Below are 18076 nucleotides of genomic sequence, written 5' to 3' on the forward strand. Positions count from 1 at the left end.
TAATTAGTTTGCTATTAAATAGACAGATATATAATTCTTTTATATATTCATGGAAGACTAGAGAGACAGCCACCTTTTGCAAAACAAAAGGCAGATAATTTCATTGAATAATTTCATATTCTAATCAAAATCTCAGGAAGTTGGGGGATTGCTCCCAGCCTAACAGCCTCTGGAAAAGCTGTTTCTCCAGACTAGTTTTTGTCAGAAAGATCTTCTGTAAATTAAATATTTAGCAATAACACAGCTCTGAATTTTTGAGGGATCCATCCTGAGTTAGATAAGTTGGGTTTTTTTTCCTCATAACATTTCATACCATTAATATTTAGAGGCTGACTGTTAAATATATATATCTAAAATTTAAATAAAACATAGGAGGAATGTGAAAGCAATAAAAAGGCTTTAGGACTTACTGGTTCTTCTCAACTCTATTCTGAATCAGCTTATTGTTAAAATACTCATCTTTAAATCAGCCACCCGAGAAAGGTGTCCAGAAAGGTGATTGTGGCATATTTTACAAAGTTTTGTAAATTGAATTGAAATTCAAGAATTGAAACTCCGACCCTCAGAAACAATTGCTGTCTGGTGGTTTGGGTGATGGTTCTTTTTTGTTTTGTTGGTTTTGTTTTTTTTTTTTCTTGCAAACTTGAGTGTATTTACGAAGAGGAAATCTGGAGAAAAGCATCCATTACTAAATGCAATTACAGGGGAGGGAAAAACAACAGCAACTTACTGCAATTCTTGTAAAGAGCTTTGCTAAACCTCTGGGAATAGAAGCCACTGATGCTTCTGGTTCCAGAATTGTTCTTAATTATCTTATTGCTCTATTCTCTGTTTTTCCAGTGAACTTCCCTTGGTTCTAAAAATCATCACATTTTGCAGACAAATGAAGTGGAGAAGCAAACTCTGAGGGCTTTGCAGTCCAGGCACCTTGGAGGAGGAATATCTGGCACCAAATTCCTGTAGATCAGTGGGTGTTTACTGAAACTGGACTATTTTTCAGAAGACAAGGACTTTTGTCAATATTTGTAAGTTCTGCATGTGTATTTGAATAGCATTGTTGGTTGTTTTTAAACTCTGTTATTTGTGATGTGGCAGGGAATTCTATCCAAAATATTTCCTTATTTATTGTATCAGCCTTCTGTGGACATGGGTTTCAAAGAGTTCAAGTATGTGCATTTTTTTAAACTAGATAATGCTTATTATTTTTTTTGATAAACCTTCCACAGATTTGTGACGGTTATTTCCATTGCAAATTCATACTCATGAGGAAATGCAGCTTTGTCTTCGTTATCAAATATATTGTCAGCAGGGTTTAGAAAGGAAAGCATGTGTAATGTAGGTTTGAGCAATTGCCAGGGAGACAGAATTGAGCCTGTTCTGCACATTTAGATTTATTCTGTGGAAAATAAGTGATGGTGTGTTCTGTAGCCACTCATTGATGTTTTTGGCTCAATCCACATGAGTTTAAATAAGACAAAAAAATTAAAATTATACATGACTATGTTCTCACTGTATTTTTTCTATTCTTTATAGAACTGTTTTTTTTTTTTCTTTTTCACTGTATTAAGAGTTCTACTGTAATTTTAGTATCTTGTTCCAAATAGAAATATTTTTTATTTCTTATTTATAGGACAATTAAGTTAATAAGATGTTACATTATTCTTTCAGAGTGACTCTAAGGAGGCAAAGAACTTGAAAGGTGAGCAAGTTAAATTGTAGTCGTTAGTATTTTATCTGTGCTGTGCTGCTTTGCTTCCAGTAACGCTGAATGTGCAAGTTTGCAAATTGATATTTTCTTTATATGTATATTGTACAAAATTATAGAAAATGGAAATGGCAAAATTTTCTTTCCTGTCCTGCCTTTACAGAAATATGTAAGTGGCCCTTGATGTAAATATGAATTATTCCCACAGAACTGAAATCCAGCTTTAATCCAGGTTTGCACACAACCCTCAGAACGTTTCTCTTGTGAAGAGAAACAACCTTGAAGCATGTTCATGATGTTGTTTCCACACTGACTGTACAGAGAAGATTACTGACCACTCTAATGTGGTTTATAATTTGAGAGTTTTAAAAGATTTAGTGACATTGCTGTGCTCACAGCTGTACCATTTCCAAGCAATGCAGAATTTCAGAGCATGTCTTGAAGCCAGCTGAGCAGCAGTTCAGATATGATGTGTTCCCATCTCCACTGCTGGAATTCCAGGATTGGAATTCAGTGGCATGAAGACAGTATTTGTCTGATTAAAACAGGTTGATAAGAAACCAAACAAAAAAGGCAACTTGTTCTATCTGCAGCAGAGTGTGTTGTCTCTGAGGGTGGGGAGGTCCTGGTAAAGGCTGCCCTGAGAAGCTGTGGCTGCCCCATCCCTGGAAGTGTCCAATGCCAGGACTTGGAGCAACCTGGATAGTGTAAGGTGTCACTGCCCATGGCAGAGGGGTGGAATGAGATGAGCTTTAAGGTCTCTTCCCACCCAAACCATTCTCTGATTCTGTATTTGCTGCTTGTGTCAGGTTCTGTGTGGTTGTGAATCAGACCAGATCAGCCACGTGGTTGTTGCAGTCACATCTTATCTGTGGTAACCTCTCCCTCTCCTTTTCCGTGCCTCGTGTCTGAGGTGACACTCATCTCTCCAGGATTCACACACTCCAATTTCCGTCAGGCACTGCCATAACCCTGGTAAAACCCTTAAGGGATAATTTTCCTGGGTGCAGGAAGCCCTCTGTGCTCAGCATCCTGGATACCAGGTTATGGTATAAGCAGGGCTTTTTCACATCCCTGATAGAATCTTGGCAGTGGTTTGTGGCACAAACCAGTCAGAAAGAAGAGAAGAAAAGCAGAGATTGTTGGGGTTTGAGATTGTTGAGGTTTTACCAATGACTGGAGGATGAGGCACTGGTTTTGAGCAGAGTTAGCTGAGGCTCAGCTCTGCAGTGAGATGGGCAGGAAGCTCTGGCATGCTCTGATTTCCTTGCTCCATTCTGGAATGGGTAAGGGCAATGGAACAGGAACAAATGGAATAAAGACCTAGTAAACTGTTCTGGCTGTGGGCACAGTGAGGATGTGTCCATCTGCCTCATTTCTGGGGTGAGAGCAACCAATCCACTCCCTGTTTCTGGAAAACATTCCCAGGCAAAAGGGAGCTCATGGCTCTGTAAATGCTGAACTGAAGTGTGTGTGTCCTTACTCACAGCCTGCTGGCTCATCATGTCCTCCATTCTTGGGAAGATGAAGAAGTTTGGCAGTTTTGACATGGAGGACTCTGAAGTGACAGATGAACACACAGATGGGGAGGACTCTGTCCAGGAAGCCCCTGACAACTCCCAGGGCCCACCCACCACCAAGGTGCAGCCACCCAAAAGCAACATTTTTGCAAGACGGGGCCGTTTTGTGATGGGGGACAGTGACAAGGACATGGCTCCCATGGACTCCTTCTGCCAGATGGATCACCTGGTGGCACCTTCTGTCATCAAATTCCACGTCAATTTGGAGAGGGGCAAACTTCACAAGTAAGTTTGCCTTGTGAGATCTGGTTGTAATGAGTAGTTTGAGAACTGCAGGTTGTGGTTCTTAAAGCAGCATTTGTTCTCTCCACTTGAGCATGACCATTTTTTCAGTTTCGTTATTTTCTATGCCAAGTTAAAGAGTATTGCAACTGAAAGTGACAATAACTGTTGTCTCTTGGCATCTCTAAAAATCTCTATCTCTGTGGCTATTATGCCCAAAATTGGCAGTAGGCCTCAGTTCACTTGCTTGAGGCTGCTCAGTGAATGGACATGGCTCAGAGTGAGAACAAGGGATTGCCTGGCTCCCGGCCTGCAGTTACACTGCCAGACTTCAGTGCCTCTTTGAAGACTTGTTCTCAGTTTTTCAGCCACAGAATCATAATTTTATCAGGAGAGTTGCTTGCAGACTTTGTTCTTTCAATCTTTGCAGATGTACCTATTCTAATCTGCAGTGTTTACTGTTTCACATGAGCAAATGAAGAGCAGTGTTCTGGTAGTTGATAAAAAGCCTGCTAAAAATCTGACTTTAGGTAACTGACATTTCCCCTTGTTAGGCTCCTATCTACAGATTCCATCACAGGCTGCTCAGAAAAAGCTTTCAAATTTTATGACCGCAGAAGGATCTTTGATGCTGTAGCCCAAGGCAACACAAAGGACCTCAGTGACCTGCTACTCTACCTTAATAGAACCTTCAAGCATCTCACTGATGAGGAGTTCAAAGGTACCCTTGAGTATCACATACCTTGAGTTGCCCTCTTCTTCTTCTTCTTCTTCTTCTTCCAGTAGTGCTCCTGAGATGAAAATAAAAAAGATAATTATGTTACATGTCTGCAGGAGGTCCTTTAATAGCCCTATTGATTGGGCAACCCATTGATTGGAAGGTTACAGGAGCTGAAATTTTCTGTAAAACGCTAAATGAGGTTTCTTGTCTTTTGAAAAGAACCTCGTTAATTCCTGCTTGCCTGGGTGTAGATGGTGGATTTGTAATCCCTTCTATATACCTGTAATTTTTTGTTTTGCAGAGCCTGAAACTGGCAAAACCTGTCTACTGAAAGCAATGCTGAATCTACATGATGGGAAAAATGATACCATTCCCTTGCTGCTGGATATTGCAAGGAAAACTGGAACTCTGAAAGAGTTTGTTAATGCAGAATATACTGACACCTACTACAAGGGTAAGAGAAGCAGCTGCTGCAGTGAATGCTTAGTGTGCTCAGACTGAAATGGGGTCAGGCAGGGCTCTCAAAGTCTTGTGCATGAGGCCTTGTGCACCCCAAAGTTCAGGTGTGTGATTGACAATCTGTGCATTTGTGCTGTGCCCTGTTAGGTGCAGTATTTTGCCATTTTTGATATACAGTGATTAAATTACTTTCATTTGCTGTTTGTGTGGTTTCTTTCCTGTTAGTTCTAGAGCTTTTTAGCCTGCAGAACTCTCAGTTCCAGGATCTTACCTAGAGCTGAGGGAATTGCACTGCTGAAAGCTCTCAGTCTGTGCTGAATGCTGAGGATTTCTGTCTGATGGGTGTCTCTGTAGGCCAGACTGCTCTTCACATTGCCATCGAGAGGAGGAACATGTACCTGGTGAAGCTCCTGGTCCAGAACGGAGCAGATGTTCATGCCAGAGCCTGTGGGGAGTTCTTCAGGAAAATCAAAGGGAAATCTGGCTTTTATTTTGGTAGGAGTGAGCACAGTATGGTCTTTTATTGAGTGGGTTGTCCTAGCAGCATCCCAAGTGCAAGCTGTTAAATAATCCTGTTTGTGTGGGGCTGGAGGCTCAGAGGTGCCAGATGGGCTCTTCCACCTTTAGGCCAAATATTTCCTCCCAAAGACTGAGCTTATAAAGAATCACAGTTGGTAGCTGATGGTGTTCAGTGTCAGCTTTCCTTTGTTCTCTGAGCACTGGGTCCTTTGTAACCTGCTCCTGTCCTGGCAGGGGTTTTTTAAGCAGCTGTGTTTCTGTTATGTAGTTAAACTAAAGCAAGCCTATTTTAACAGCTACCACAAGAATTGGTGCTGTTCCAGACAGAGAAATTAATCTTTTCTCATGATGAAAGATGAAAACAATGTGATGTTTCTGTTTGTACACCTCTAGTACTGGGCTTTCTGACCACTGCTTCCCATTGCTTGCCATAGGAGAGCTGCCTTTGTCCCTGGCTGCCTGCACCAACCAGCTCTGCATTGTGAAATTCCTCCTGGAGAATCCCTACCAGGCAGCCAACATCGCTGCTGAGGACTCCATGGGCAACATGGTCCTGCACACACTGGTGGAGATTGCAGATAACACCAAGGATAACACCAAGTTTGTAACCAAGATGTATAATAACATATTGATCCTTGGTGCCAAAATTAATCCCATCCTCAAGCTGGAAGAACTCACCAACAAGAAAGGGCTGACTCCTTTAACTCTGGCAGCCAAAACAGGGAAGATAGGGGTAGGTGAACAAAGGTGTTTGACTGTCCCATTGCTGTATCACATTATAGAGAGAATGTGTAAAACATTTATGCAGAATGGATTTTAGGGCTTCATTATTGAGGCCTTTTAGTTAAGAGGAGCTGATGCTGAAGTTTAACTGCACAGTCCTTAAAGGCTACGAAGTGTGAGTGTGTCTGTGCCCAGCTGGTGTTATTCACACACCACTGGGGTGTAATGCAGCCCCAGAGAAAACAGAAAGTGGGGCTCTGATACCACTGAACCACTGGAGCTCTTTTGCTTTTGATGTAACTCATCTTCTAGTAGTCCCCATTCAAAGTGACTGTGCTCAGAGATGTGTAACATCTCTGCTTTTCTCGTGCAGTTTTGAAACAGATAATGCCAGGTTGTAAGAGGTGTTTGTATTTTCCATCTCACATCACAAAGTGAGGAAATTGTGTTTATTTCAGACTGTGATCTCTGCAGTTTGTTGTCTTCAGCTCAGTTGAACTAGGGAGAAATCCCCCTTCCTGTGTTGTGGAGAGGTTGAGGAATGGGAAGTCCATTGGCACTGAAACGTTGGTTGTATTGTTCTTTTGCAATTAGATTTTCGCTTACATCCTCAGACGGGAGATCAAAGACCCCGAGTGCAGACACTTGTCCAGGAAGTTCACTGAATGGGCCTATGGACCTGTCCACTCCTCTCTTTATGACCTGTCCTGTATAGACACCTGTGAGAAAAACTCAGTGCTTGAGATCCTTGCCTACAGCAGTGAGACACCAGTGAGTACTGCACCTCCTTGGCTGGGGAGAGCTTCATGTTCCACACAGAGCACCTTTTCCCCCGTTTACCTGGAACAGCAACCTCTCACCCTGAGCTTAAGAGAAACTAGAGGGATCATTTGCTGAAGATTTATATAATATGGATTTTTCAAAGTCTACCAGATTCTGGTCTTAGCAAAATGCTCCTTTTTCTCCTACACAGAACCGTCACGAGATGCTGCTGGTGGAACCCCTCAACAGGCTGCTGCAAGACAAGTGGGACCGGTTTGTCAAGCACTTGTTTTACTTCAACTTCTTTGTCTACACCATGCACATCACCATCCTCACTGCAGCTGCTTACTACAGACCTGTACAGAAGGATGGAAAGGTACATTACTCCTGTCATGTGTCAGGGGAACCACCTGTTGACAGGATGGCCCAAATTTACCTACCATTTGAATGCGTGCCCTTAGCATCCAAATTTTCCCATTTCCTGAGGGCAAGAGAGATTTGACCTTGCTTGCTTCCCAGTCTTGCTGTAGCACACTGGGAAACTTAACCACTCCCTGTTCCCCTAGAAATGGAGTTGCTTCTAGCTGCTGGCAAGGCCAGGTCTTTCCTATCTCCAGTTCTGCTGACATACCTATTTTTCTGTCTCCTACAGCCTCCCTTCACCTTTGGTTACAGCACTGGGGAATATTTTCGAGTAACTGGAGAGATCCTGAGTGTACTGGGAGGCCTCTATTTTTTTTTCAGAGGGGTAAGATATTTGAAAATTTTCCTTTGGCTGTTTGGGTACATGTAGGAGAGAATCAAACAAGCTTTGCCTATTCATGAGCATTGGCTGCTTAGATAATCCATGTTTTAGTCAAGAGGTACAGATCATTTTCCTTGATCTGATGTTACTGGAAGAGTCCTCCCTAGATCTTGCACCAGTGTTGATTTTGAGCTGTTCTTGTGAGGTGTTTTATGGGTACCAGCTCCCTGATACAGGACTCAGTTAATTAATTCACAGGAGATACTTAATATTTCCTTGATGCAAACCTGGTCTTTGTTCCCTTTTCAGATCCAGTATTTCGTGCAGAGGCGCCCATCACTCAGGACGCTGATAGTTGATGGCTACAGTGAGGTTCTTTTGTAAGCTCCAATATCTTTGATTGTATCTCAGCCTGAAACAGATGAGTGTGGGGGATCTGTAGCTGAGGCTGAAGCCACCTGTAATAGGAGCTTTGCTATAATTCCCTGGGTCTTTGCAACAGAGTTGGCAGTGGATATCACTGAGCAAATGGGTCTGGATCAGTGACCTCCTGTGGAGGTAAAGCAAATTCAGTGTCTGAATGTTCAGTGTGTCATGCAGCAGAGTTAGGAACAGATCTCCAGGTGGGATTTATACCTTGTTTATGCAGAAATCCTCCCATTGCTAAAGGAGCTTTGCCTCTCCAAGGCCCTTTCTCTTCCTAGCTGGACAGTCCCTTGTTCTGCTCTCTACCCCACGGGGCTGCTCTGTTCCCAGCACCTGTGGCCAGCTCAGCCCTCTGCATTCACACCACTCTTCTCTTCCAGCTTTGTGCACTCTCTGCTCCTCCTGAGCTCTGTGGTGCTGTACTTCTGTGGCCAGGAGCTCTACGTGGCTTCCATGGTGTTCTCCTTGGCCCTGGGCTGGGCCAACATGCTCTACTACACCCGGGGCTTCCAGCAGATGGGCATTTACTCCGTCATGATCGCCAAGGTCAGTGCAGGGAGCAGCTGAGGAGGCAGCAGAGCCTCAGAGCAGGAACTGCTAACAACCAGGGCACAGCTGGCCATGTCTGCCCCTCATGTGGCTCTGCTAGCCTTTGTTCTTATCTTCTGAGTGAAGTGATCAAATTTAAGTGATGTAGAAAACCCCCTGCTCTTCACCCATATATTTTATAGCAGTTTTGATAGGATGATGTTTATTATTATTATTATTATTATTATTATTATTATTGCCTGCCATGCTTCAAAGTAACTATAATTATAAGCATGGATGCAAGGAGTCTGGGAGCAAAGTAGGCTGCTCTGGTGTGAGATGGCTCAGCTTTCTACCAGCTGGAATTTTCTCCAGGTATAGATAAAATGTTGCCAAACGGAGCAATTAGCTAAGAAGCAGGAGCTGGCTAATAAACCTCCCTGTGATGTAGCCAGCCAGCCCAAGAGGGGAAGAAAGATGCGACTGCCTTTATGTGGTTTGTACTCATAAAGGGGAAACTGTTCCCATGTGCATGTGTTGCATTTGCTGTAAATTGGTGCATGAATAAGAGAAAAATGTTTTCTGTATTAAAGTTTATTATCTCAGCTGGATAAACAACAGTTTCATGCATGAACAGCCAGTTCAGAGTAAATGCATTTTTGAGCCAAAGTAGTATTTTCTATCAGTTTTTGTTGCAGTTTACAGTCAAGTTTTAAAATCTTTTCATCTGTTTCTGTGCTATAGATGATCCTTAGAGATTTATGTCGCTTCATGTTTGTCTATCTCGTATTCCTCTTGGGATTTTCTACAGGTAATATTCTACTTGGAATTACCTTTTGTTACTTTAAAGAATCTCAGAAAATCTTATTTTTTGAGTTCTTCGGACCTTTTGTTCCCAACTAACAAGTTAACCTAATTAAAAAACCAAATCTCTTCAGAATAACAGATTATTTATAATGATTTCTTACAGCTTTTCATCCCTGGGTTGCAAAGCTGGATAGAAAACTAGTCATCCTTTTCGATATGGAGAAAACTGAGCCAGAACCTGCTAAGAGAGTGTCAGTTCTGGGGAATATTTTATAGGGCAATTTTCCTGGGGTCAATGTGCCATGGAGGGAACGTGTGTTACCTTTCTGCTCCTTTCCATTGCTTGCCAGTGAAGTTATGATCTCAAACTGTGTTTCCACTGTGTGAATGTCATTCTCTTTTTGCCCCAGCTGTGGTGACTTTGATTGAAGATGACAACGAGGGGCAGGACACAAATATCTCTGATTATTCCCGGTGCTGCCACGTGAAACGAGGCCGCACCTCCTACAACAGCCTCTACTACACCTGCCTGGAGCTCTTCAAGTTCACCATTGGCATGGGAGACCTGGAGTTCACAGAGAACTACAGGTTCAAATCTGTGTTTGTCATCCTGCTGGTGCTCTATGTCATCCTCACCTATATCCTCCTGCTCAACATGCTCATTGCACTGATGGGGGAGACTGTCAACAAGATTGCCCAGGAGAGCAAGAGCATCTGGAAACTCCAGGTGTGTTTGTGCTGTGAGGCTGCTGTCCAAAAAATAAAGGTGTGGGGAACCATTAGAGATTTCAGAGAGCATTTTAGGAGCTGATGTGTCTAAGTAACAGGTCACTGCTCCTTTCTGATTCACCTGAACAGCTCCTAAAAAAAAAAGATATTTGTTCCTTTTCCATGTGTATTCGATGTTTTGCCTAAGCAGATGTTCTCAGTGTTCCACAGATGTTCAGAATGTAAGAAAATAAGTATTTTTGTACTTGGACAAAATTATTTGGGCTTTATATGGTGGAAAATTCTTATCAGGCTATGAAGAGAGACATGCAAGGGGAAAACCAATCTTTACCAGAATCAGTTTTTGTTTGAGGTAAGAAAGGGAACTTCATAGTTTTGTTCACAGGGCAGTAATTCAGGATTTTCGGTGACATATCAACAACGGGTGATGTTGATGTGATAAAAACTCAGGTTTTTTTAAAACAAAGACAGAATTCAGGATTTGACTTAGACCAGCAGCTCTGCTCTCTCTTGTTTGGCAGAGAGCCATCACCATCCTGGACATTGAGAACAGCTACCTGAACTGCCTGAGGCACTCATTCCGCTCTGGGAAGCAAGTCCTGGTGGGGATCACACCTGATGGCCAAGATGATTACAGGTGGTGCTTCAGGTAACCTGTTTGTTTGTGTATCAAGGCAACAATCTTTTGTAGACAGACAACTTCAAGTATCTGGTGGTGGGAAGCAGAACTTTTCACCCTGGAGCACTCTGAAAAGTAGAGCACTAATAATGTCTGCAGTGGTCAGTTTAATCTGGTTTTTGGGTCAGATCTGAAGTTTGGGATGTGACAGTTTGTGCTATAAACTGATCCTGGAGCTGTCTGGTGATCCTTAGAATAGATCCTGGGTTTGTTGTTGTCTCCCCAGGGTTGATGAAGTGAACTGGTCCACATGGAACACTAATCTGGGCATAATCAATGAAGACCCTGGGTACTCTGGGGACCTCAGACGAAATGCCAGTTTCTCTCTTAAGCCTGGCAGAGGTGAGGCTTTCAGGGACTCCAATCCTGATGTGGGCTGCACTCTGGTGATAGCAGCAGCATGGATTAACTGACAGAGGGCAGTCAGTGCTGTGCACTTACTGGCAATGCAGTGACTGAGTTGAGGGCATTTTCAGCCAGCACAAAATGCAAAGGGTGGAATGGGCTCATTGCTCACAGTTTGAGTCTCTGGAGTGAAAACCAAGGAGCTGCTTTGGAGACCCCAAGCCCCAGAGTTTGGGAGCTCAGCATCATCCAGCACCAAAGCATTTAACTGTGCAGTCAGTAGTTGGCAGCTGAAATATGGAAAACTTGTGGAACAGGATGGGGAAGAAAACCACAAAGTCTTTCTTCCTGCTTCTTTCTTCTTTTTTCATCAGCTTCCTGTTCAAACCACTTGTATATTTTCTTCTGTTTCTGTGGAGGGGGGAAAAATTAACCATTCCTTTCTTTCTTAGTTTCAGGGAAGCACTGGAAAACGTTGGTTCCACTTCTAAAAGATGGAGAGAAGAGGAGAGAAGAGCCACACAAGCTGCCAGAAGAAGTCAAATTAAAACCTGTTTTGGAGCCTTATTTTGAGCCAGAAGATTCTGAGGGGTTGAAAGAGTCAATTCCAAAGTCAGTCTAATTCTGGTTGCCTGTGCAGGTCCTCACAAGGACAATAGAGCACTTCATTTACAGGAACAGGGACTTCTGGAAAAAGGTCAGAGGACTTAGGGAATTACCATGTGCAAGGATTCACTAAGTATGCTGAGTAAAGTATTGTTGTTTAAGCTCATGTCTTCATGGTTATTTTTAATACAACCTTCTGTCTGCTTTTAGAGTTCCTTGTATTAAAAAATTATCTTTGTGAGCGTGCACAGGCCCTGATTTTGTGGCTTTGCTGCCTCAAAAACCAACCAGCCAAATTATTATGACACTGGAAAAACATTCATAAAAGAGCAGTAAAAGTCACCAAGGGCCCAGAGAGATGTTCCTGTGGGGAAAGTTTCTTGGAAAGCAGATAAATAAATGGGGACATGGAAAGAATACAAAATCATTTTCTCATAACACAAGAACAAATACACTCTGTGAAATCTTAAAGGTTGAATAGTCAAAATCAATGAAATAAATGTTTCTTTTACACTGTCTGAGTAAACTCTAGAAATTCACAGTTACTTTACTGAAGCTGAAATCTTAACAAGATCCCAAATTTGACATTTATTTAGATAACAGATGAACTTTGCACAAAGTAAGAGATAGTGGTTATAGAGAATATATGTTTCAAAGGTCAGGTGTATAACAATGTACAAGAATAATAATCTTGAAATTAGAAAGCTTTTGTTCTTGACTTTGACAGCAACAGGTAAAAAAATCTGGTGCTGAAAACCCATCTGGCTGGATTTACGAGAGAATCAGGGAAAATATCAGAGGGAAAATAGGCACATGTTCTGAAAATCCAGATGGGAGCCTTGGAAAGAGAGGAAAGAATAGAAGGAACTTTGGCATCTTCTTGAAAAGTGAGTGGACATAGAAGAACTAAGGGCAAGAAAACTTGTTTTAGTGACAGCTAGCCCCATATTTCAGTGCTGGGCCACAGTGCAGCTGTGGTATAAAGGTAAATATACCTTCTTTTCTTATATAAGGTACAAATTTACCTTCTTTCCTTATATTCCTAAAGCACTTGGAGTTAAGAGCCATTAACACCCAGTGCACACAGAGTGCACACAGAGCTCACCCTGAGTCACCCAGGTGTGAGACCAGGGCCTTCAGCAGTTCCTGGAGTTGCACCTCAAGTACAGATAATTTTCTTCAATAAATCTTGTAATTTTGCTGCATTTACTAAAATATTGGGGCATCTACTGCTTTTAAAGAGAAGCAGTCAGTGTGTTTGGATACAGGCTGCCCTGGGAGATGAAATTTTGGGTTGTGTGACAGCACTTCTTTTACTGGAAGTCAGGATTTCTCACTGTGGTCCTTTCTCATGGGGCACCACAGAATATATTTCAAGGGAATCTTCAAACACTCAGCTGCTTCATTTGAAATAGTAGCACCATCTAGAGGACTAATAATTATTGTTTCTTTGGTTAACATCACTCAGGACAAATGTAATTTTATTTTCACAGAGTTTGTAGGGTATAACCAGAGAAAACTGACAAAGGATTTGAAAGAATTGCTTGAAGAAATTCAGAATTTGAACACGAACTAATCAGAATTTAATGTCTCTGGTGGACAAGGAAGCCACAGAAGCTGTTTAAAGTAGGTGTGTTCAGTTTCCTATCCCTAAACCCTTGGTAGCAGTCTCTAGATGCCACTCAAGTCTTCATTATGCTCCACTCTGAACATGGCAAAGACAACCACATGTAAAACAAGTACAGCTGAGTAGGTCAGACAAGCTGAGACAGTGAAATAATTCATTATTTAAACTACTAAGAATAAACATAGAAAGGAGCTGACCAGAAAAACATGGTTGGTTGTCTCCATGCTTTGTGTGCCACAGCAAAATTATGCTTGGAGGGACACCAGGGTTATGATATAGCTGGAAAGCATTCATGAAATTTCTGTTTTTCCTGGGAGGAATCCATTTTTCATAATTACCAGCCTGGGTAGAGACAATCCATTGCTTTAAGTCCACCCTGATTTACATCAAGAGCCTGTGCAGAGGAGTTGATCAGTGCCCTGGGTAACCTAAACACATCCTACACCTCTGCCTTCCTGTCCTTTCCTGCTCCAAAAAGGTCACAAAGACTGCAAATGACTTCTTAAAGCCAGAAATGCTGAAATTCAGGCTGAAAACATACATCAGCATGATGCTGTGGTTAAGAACGTAAATGCCCTGTATTTGTGGGATAGGGTGGTGCCGGTGGGGTTTTTGGTTGCATTTCTAAAATCCCTTAATCTTCTCTGGGAAGCAAACAAAATGATCCCACTTTTCTAGAGGGCATTATTACCAACCTCTCAGAATTTCCAGCTAAATCATCACTTCAAGTCCTGCAATGGACACAGATTTATTTCCCACAGATGGGGAGGTTCAGCTTGGCAGTGACTCCAATTCAGGAATTGTTTGTCCTTTAGGAATAGCTCTGCCAGGAGCAGCACCTTTCTGTTCTTACTGCTGACACCTCCACTGAGCATGGACTTGCAGTAAATAATCTTTATCTGGGTTGTTTTGTGGAGGTTCTGCTCACCTTGACTTATTTTGCAGGTCTTGAAAAAGTCTTTTAGTTTGAAGTTTGTGTAATTATTTCACACTGAACAGGTTTGGAAGCAGCACACGGCTCCTGTGCTGTTCTTTGAGGCTTGCAGGTGGTAAAAACCTTTTCACAGTTATTAATTACATTAATTTCTGTCTACACCTAATAGGGGATGATCAGGTTGGACAACTGTATATAAAATATATATTTATATAACCCCCAGCTCCCGATAACCACAGTGGAACTGGAGCAAGAGAAATGGAGGGTGTTGATGGGAGGTTCACTCCCATCACAGGGTGACAGCTGTAATTAGCAATGACTGCAAATATGTGTGGGATGGACATAGCAGTAAGGGGTGAGCTGGGCTGAGCTTCCCTGGGAGGTGAAAAGGGATCCATGAACATGTGGAAAAACAAAAACACAATCTCAGTATTGACAGCATTTCCATACCTGAAACGCAAGTGGTTGAGTCAGCCGTGAAATGAGCTGCTGTGCCTTTCAAACTCCAACAGCTCCTGAATTATTGAGAAAAACACACACTGAAAACCTTGGAGCCACACATCCTGTTGTTCATGTGCCCTCTGCCACAGCTGCACTGGAGTCTGAATAGCCCCTACCCTAATTAAAGACAAATGTTAATCCCTTCTGAGGCAGTTTGTAGTGGGATCTGTGGCAGAACAGGGCCCACAAGAGGGTGCCCACACCATGTGTGGGGGCTGCTGCTGTTCCCCTGGCCCTGGGATAGCTCCTCTCCCTCTGATGCCACTGTCCTGCTCTGCTGCCTCTGCTCAAATTAACGGCACACAATCAGATTTATTTGCCAAACTCCAGCTCATTCTGTCACTCTTGTGTTGTCTGGATATCAGACTCACTCAAGGATCTTTGCTGGAGGCCTCAAATACTGAAACCCTCACAAGGTGTGTGCTCAGTAAGTGCTGCTGTGCTACAACCACAGGGGATCCTGCCAACCCCACAGCTTTAGGGGATAAAGCCAGTGCACTCAGCTTCTGAGGGTTGAAGTTTTCCCAATCCCATCAATAGGGATTTTACAGTGTTTTTGTTCACAGTGTTGTGGTAAATCTTCCAAACTTGAAAAAATTCCATTAAAAATCCCAGGCAAGCTGGGGATCAGCTTAAGGCCTTAGATAGAACCCTCTTGCAGTGAAAGATGCTTCTTACAAGTCTCCATGTCTGCTCCATTGGGCACAGGCATGGATTTACCAGGCCTGGGGAGGATGAGGGTTTAATTGATGCTGCCAGATACAGCAGAGACATCCTGGCTCTTGATGTGGTTCTAGGGCTCTGAAGTGTTCCCCACCACCCACAGTATGCAGACTGGGATTACTTTTCACTCTGGAGAAAATATGGACCCAGTTTCTCCTACAGCAGATGTTAATCTTCAAAATACATGGTGAGGAGCACTTATTTTTCTGGGAAGGAGGAGGAATCAACCAGCTGAACTCACTGGACTTCTCTCCCTCTCCATTAGTAACATTCCCCATTTCCGTGTGCAGGGCATGAGTGGGCACAGGGAGACGCCAACATTCACAGGATCATCAGGGTTTTTCAGGCTCCATCATCACCTAGAGCTGTGTTCCTCAGTCATTGCTATAATCAGCCTCTAAAATCAACATTTTAGTCACCTGGATGTTGGTATGAAAGGTGGAATTGCCATGTCAGGCAGCGGGAGCAGCTCCCAATTACAGGAACTAAAGGAAACGTCTGACTCACTGGGCCAGAAAGAGCAGTTTCCAGCCATGGCACCAAATCCAAGTCACTTCTTTCCAAGCTGGCAGAGGAGGTTTAACCCAGGCAGTTCCTCTTTTTCCAGAGGAGAATGCAGATAATGAACCACCCAGGAAAAGGGAGCCTCAGTTCCTGTTAGTCAGAGGGGGAAAGCCTGGAGTGTTTGATGGGCAAAGAGGAACACACAAGGAACACGATGTTCCTCCTTACCAGGTACAGGAGTTTAGGGCTGGAAACAGGTAAAGTTTTCTCCAGAGGGTGATTTTACAGGGACAGATAGAAAAAGCTGGTTTTGAAATATGTACCAAATAACTGAAAACTGAGAGTGGGTGATTTGCATAATAAAAGAGGGTGTAATTACAATAATAGGTTGAAACTGAGGCAGGGAAAATGTGTCCTGAAAAGATGGTGGGGTACAAATGCTACATGTCTACCCAAAGAATTCCCTTTGGAATCATTGGAAGTTTCAAACACGGGCCCATGGATGCAGATTTATCCAATGCCCTCCTGACTGCAGCAACGAGGGACCTGCAGGTTTTAGAGCTCTTGTTCTGGGGACCCAAAGCATCTGAGGGTCTCTTTCAACTGGTAGATGTTCATCTTCAATTCTGCTTCATTTATATGTCAGGAAGAACTTGATAAAAAGTGGAAGGGGTCTGCAGAGACTTAAGTTATAGCTTCTGAGCATTTTGTGTGCTGCTGCAGCTGGTACAAAGTTTAGCTCTCAGCTTAAGGCCTGATGATGGCTGAATTTTTGTTCCACTCATGTTTTTTACAGGTCTGAACAAATCTTTGAAGAGGAATGGAAATGAACCATTCCCCAGATTTAGATGGATGAGATAGATAAAAAAATCTTCATTCTAAAAAGGGAAGTTGGATGTTTTTAAAAATCAAACGACTGAACCGTGAGTTCAACCTGGATTTCTTATAACATTAAAGTTCCTCTCCAGTTTTGGCGCTCACCCTCCAAAAACCACTTGAGTCAAGCAGTGGCAGCACAAACTTGAGCAAAAAAAAAGAAAAAAAGCAGCATTTAGGTGGGGCCACGCTTTCCTCACTCTGTATTCCTTGAGGCATTTTCATGTTGCCTCATTCCCCAGCGCTGCTCAGCGTCACCAGAAACTCTGGGCCACAGCTGAAGATGCCCAAACTCAGCCTGAAACAGCTGTAGCACAGCCCTGACCTGGTTGGGAGAGTGAGGCTCAGCAGCCAAGAGATGTCTGTGCTTTGGGAGACCTCACTGAGCTGGGATGTGTCATGGGGATGCTTGGCTCCCTCAGCCAAGAGCCAACTGCAGGAAAAGCTGCCTCACTCCTGCTCTTAAAACTGCTTTTAGTTTTTCTCCAAAGGTTTTATGGCTTTGTGAGCCTCCCCCCTGCCCAGCTGTGACCCACAGCACCAGCAGCAGGACATGCTCACAGGACAGGGGCAGGAGGAGCAGCCACCAGCCTGCACATCTGGACTGCACATCTGTACAGGGAGGGCTGGAAAAGGTTTGGGTTTTGCCTCAGGAGTGCCAGGGGACACTGAGAACAGCACAAAGGCAGGAAAACACAGTGGAAAAAAGTAACAAACCCATTCTTCCCATTGCTTCTCATTATCTTATGCTTAGGCAGCCCTGACACTTTGCCAAGAGAAGGGATAACTGTGTCCTGGAGTATTGATGCCATTTCCATAAAGTGGATTTTTACTGCACTTATTACAACTTCAGCATTACTGAGCCCATCCCTGCATAGGGAATTGACCACAGATTTGGGAATTAGGGAGATGCAGGTGGAAATGAGCACTCTGGCAGGTGGGGAGAGGGTATAATAAGGGAGGAAGGGAGGCAGCTTTGGGTTTTTTGGCTGTGGGGAGTGGTAGAAGCTGACATACAGGATCAGGCTTTTTTCTGCTCTTCTGTTCCCTTAATGTGCGCCCTGGCTGTGATTCAGCGGGGCACTGCTCAAATGCAGAATAAAAATGCAGAGTCTCAGGGCAGCAGCTGGAATTGGGTCCAGGAAGTGCAGTTTGGAAGATAGGAAATAATTAGGGTAGCAATTTTTTGCCCAAGCAAAAAGAATGAACTGCACAGAGCCATGGTTGCAGGGAATACATTTGTGATGGAGGCTCCAGCAACCCTTCTCCATCCCTTCGTGTATGGGACTGTTCTTTCCTGGCAGGGATCTTTGGGAAGCAGATCTCCAGCCATGGGTGCTGTGCAAAAATGCATC

General features: G+C 43.3%; 1 protein-coding gene across 2 annotated transcripts; it reads left to right on the forward strand.

The window, feature by feature from the left end:
* The first annotated feature begins 992 nt into the window (after window positions 1-992).
* LOC136370165 (transient receptor potential cation channel subfamily V member 1-like) lies at window positions 993-12517 on the forward strand. Of its 2 annotated transcripts, none has more exons than XM_066333458.1 (17): window positions 993-1025; window positions 1669-1699; window positions 3195-3510; window positions 4062-4228; window positions 4530-4682; window positions 5042-5182; window positions 5641-5939; window positions 6524-6700; window positions 6903-7067; window positions 7344-7439; window positions 7746-7816; window positions 8243-8408; window positions 9135-9201; window positions 9608-9937; window positions 10425-10575; window positions 10832-10947; window positions 11403-12517. In XM_066333458.1, exons 3-17 carry the CDS (start codon window positions 3209-3211, stop codon window positions 11570-11572), a joined length of 2571 nt encoding a protein of 856 aa, XP_066189555.1. In that variant the 5' UTR covers window positions 993-1025; window positions 1669-1699; window positions 3195-3208; the 3' UTR covers window positions 11573-12517. The 2 variants fall into 2 exon arrangements, with proteins under 2 accessions (XP_066189555.1, XP_066189556.1); XM_066333459.1 differs by having other exon boundaries at window positions 1011-1025; window positions 9608-9924; window positions 10448-10575; window positions 11403-12512.
* Window positions 12518-18076: the final 5559 nt, after the last annotated feature.

Source organism: Sylvia atricapilla, chromosome 20 (genome assembly GCF_009819655.1).
Source record: "Sylvia atricapilla isolate bSylAtr1 chromosome 20, bSylAtr1.pri, whole genome shotgun sequence".
Taxonomy (NCBI): Eukaryota; Metazoa; Chordata; class Aves; order Passeriformes; family Sylviidae; genus Sylvia; species Sylvia atricapilla.

Bases quoted from the DNA above. Each gene is read 5' to 3' on its own strand.
- LOC136370165 (XM_066333458.1), top strand. From the start codon at position 3,209: ATGTCCTCCATTCTTGGGAAGATGAAGAAGTTTGGCAGTTTTGACATG. The intron at 4,229-4,529 runs GTACCCTTGAGT...TTTGTTTTGCAG, and splicing joins CACTGATGAGGAGTTCAAAG to AGCCTGAAACTGGCAAAACC. The intron at 10,948-11,402 runs GTGAGGCTTTCA...TTTCTTTCTTAG, and splicing joins CTCTCTTAAGCCTGGCAGAG to TTTCAGGGAAGCACTGGAAA.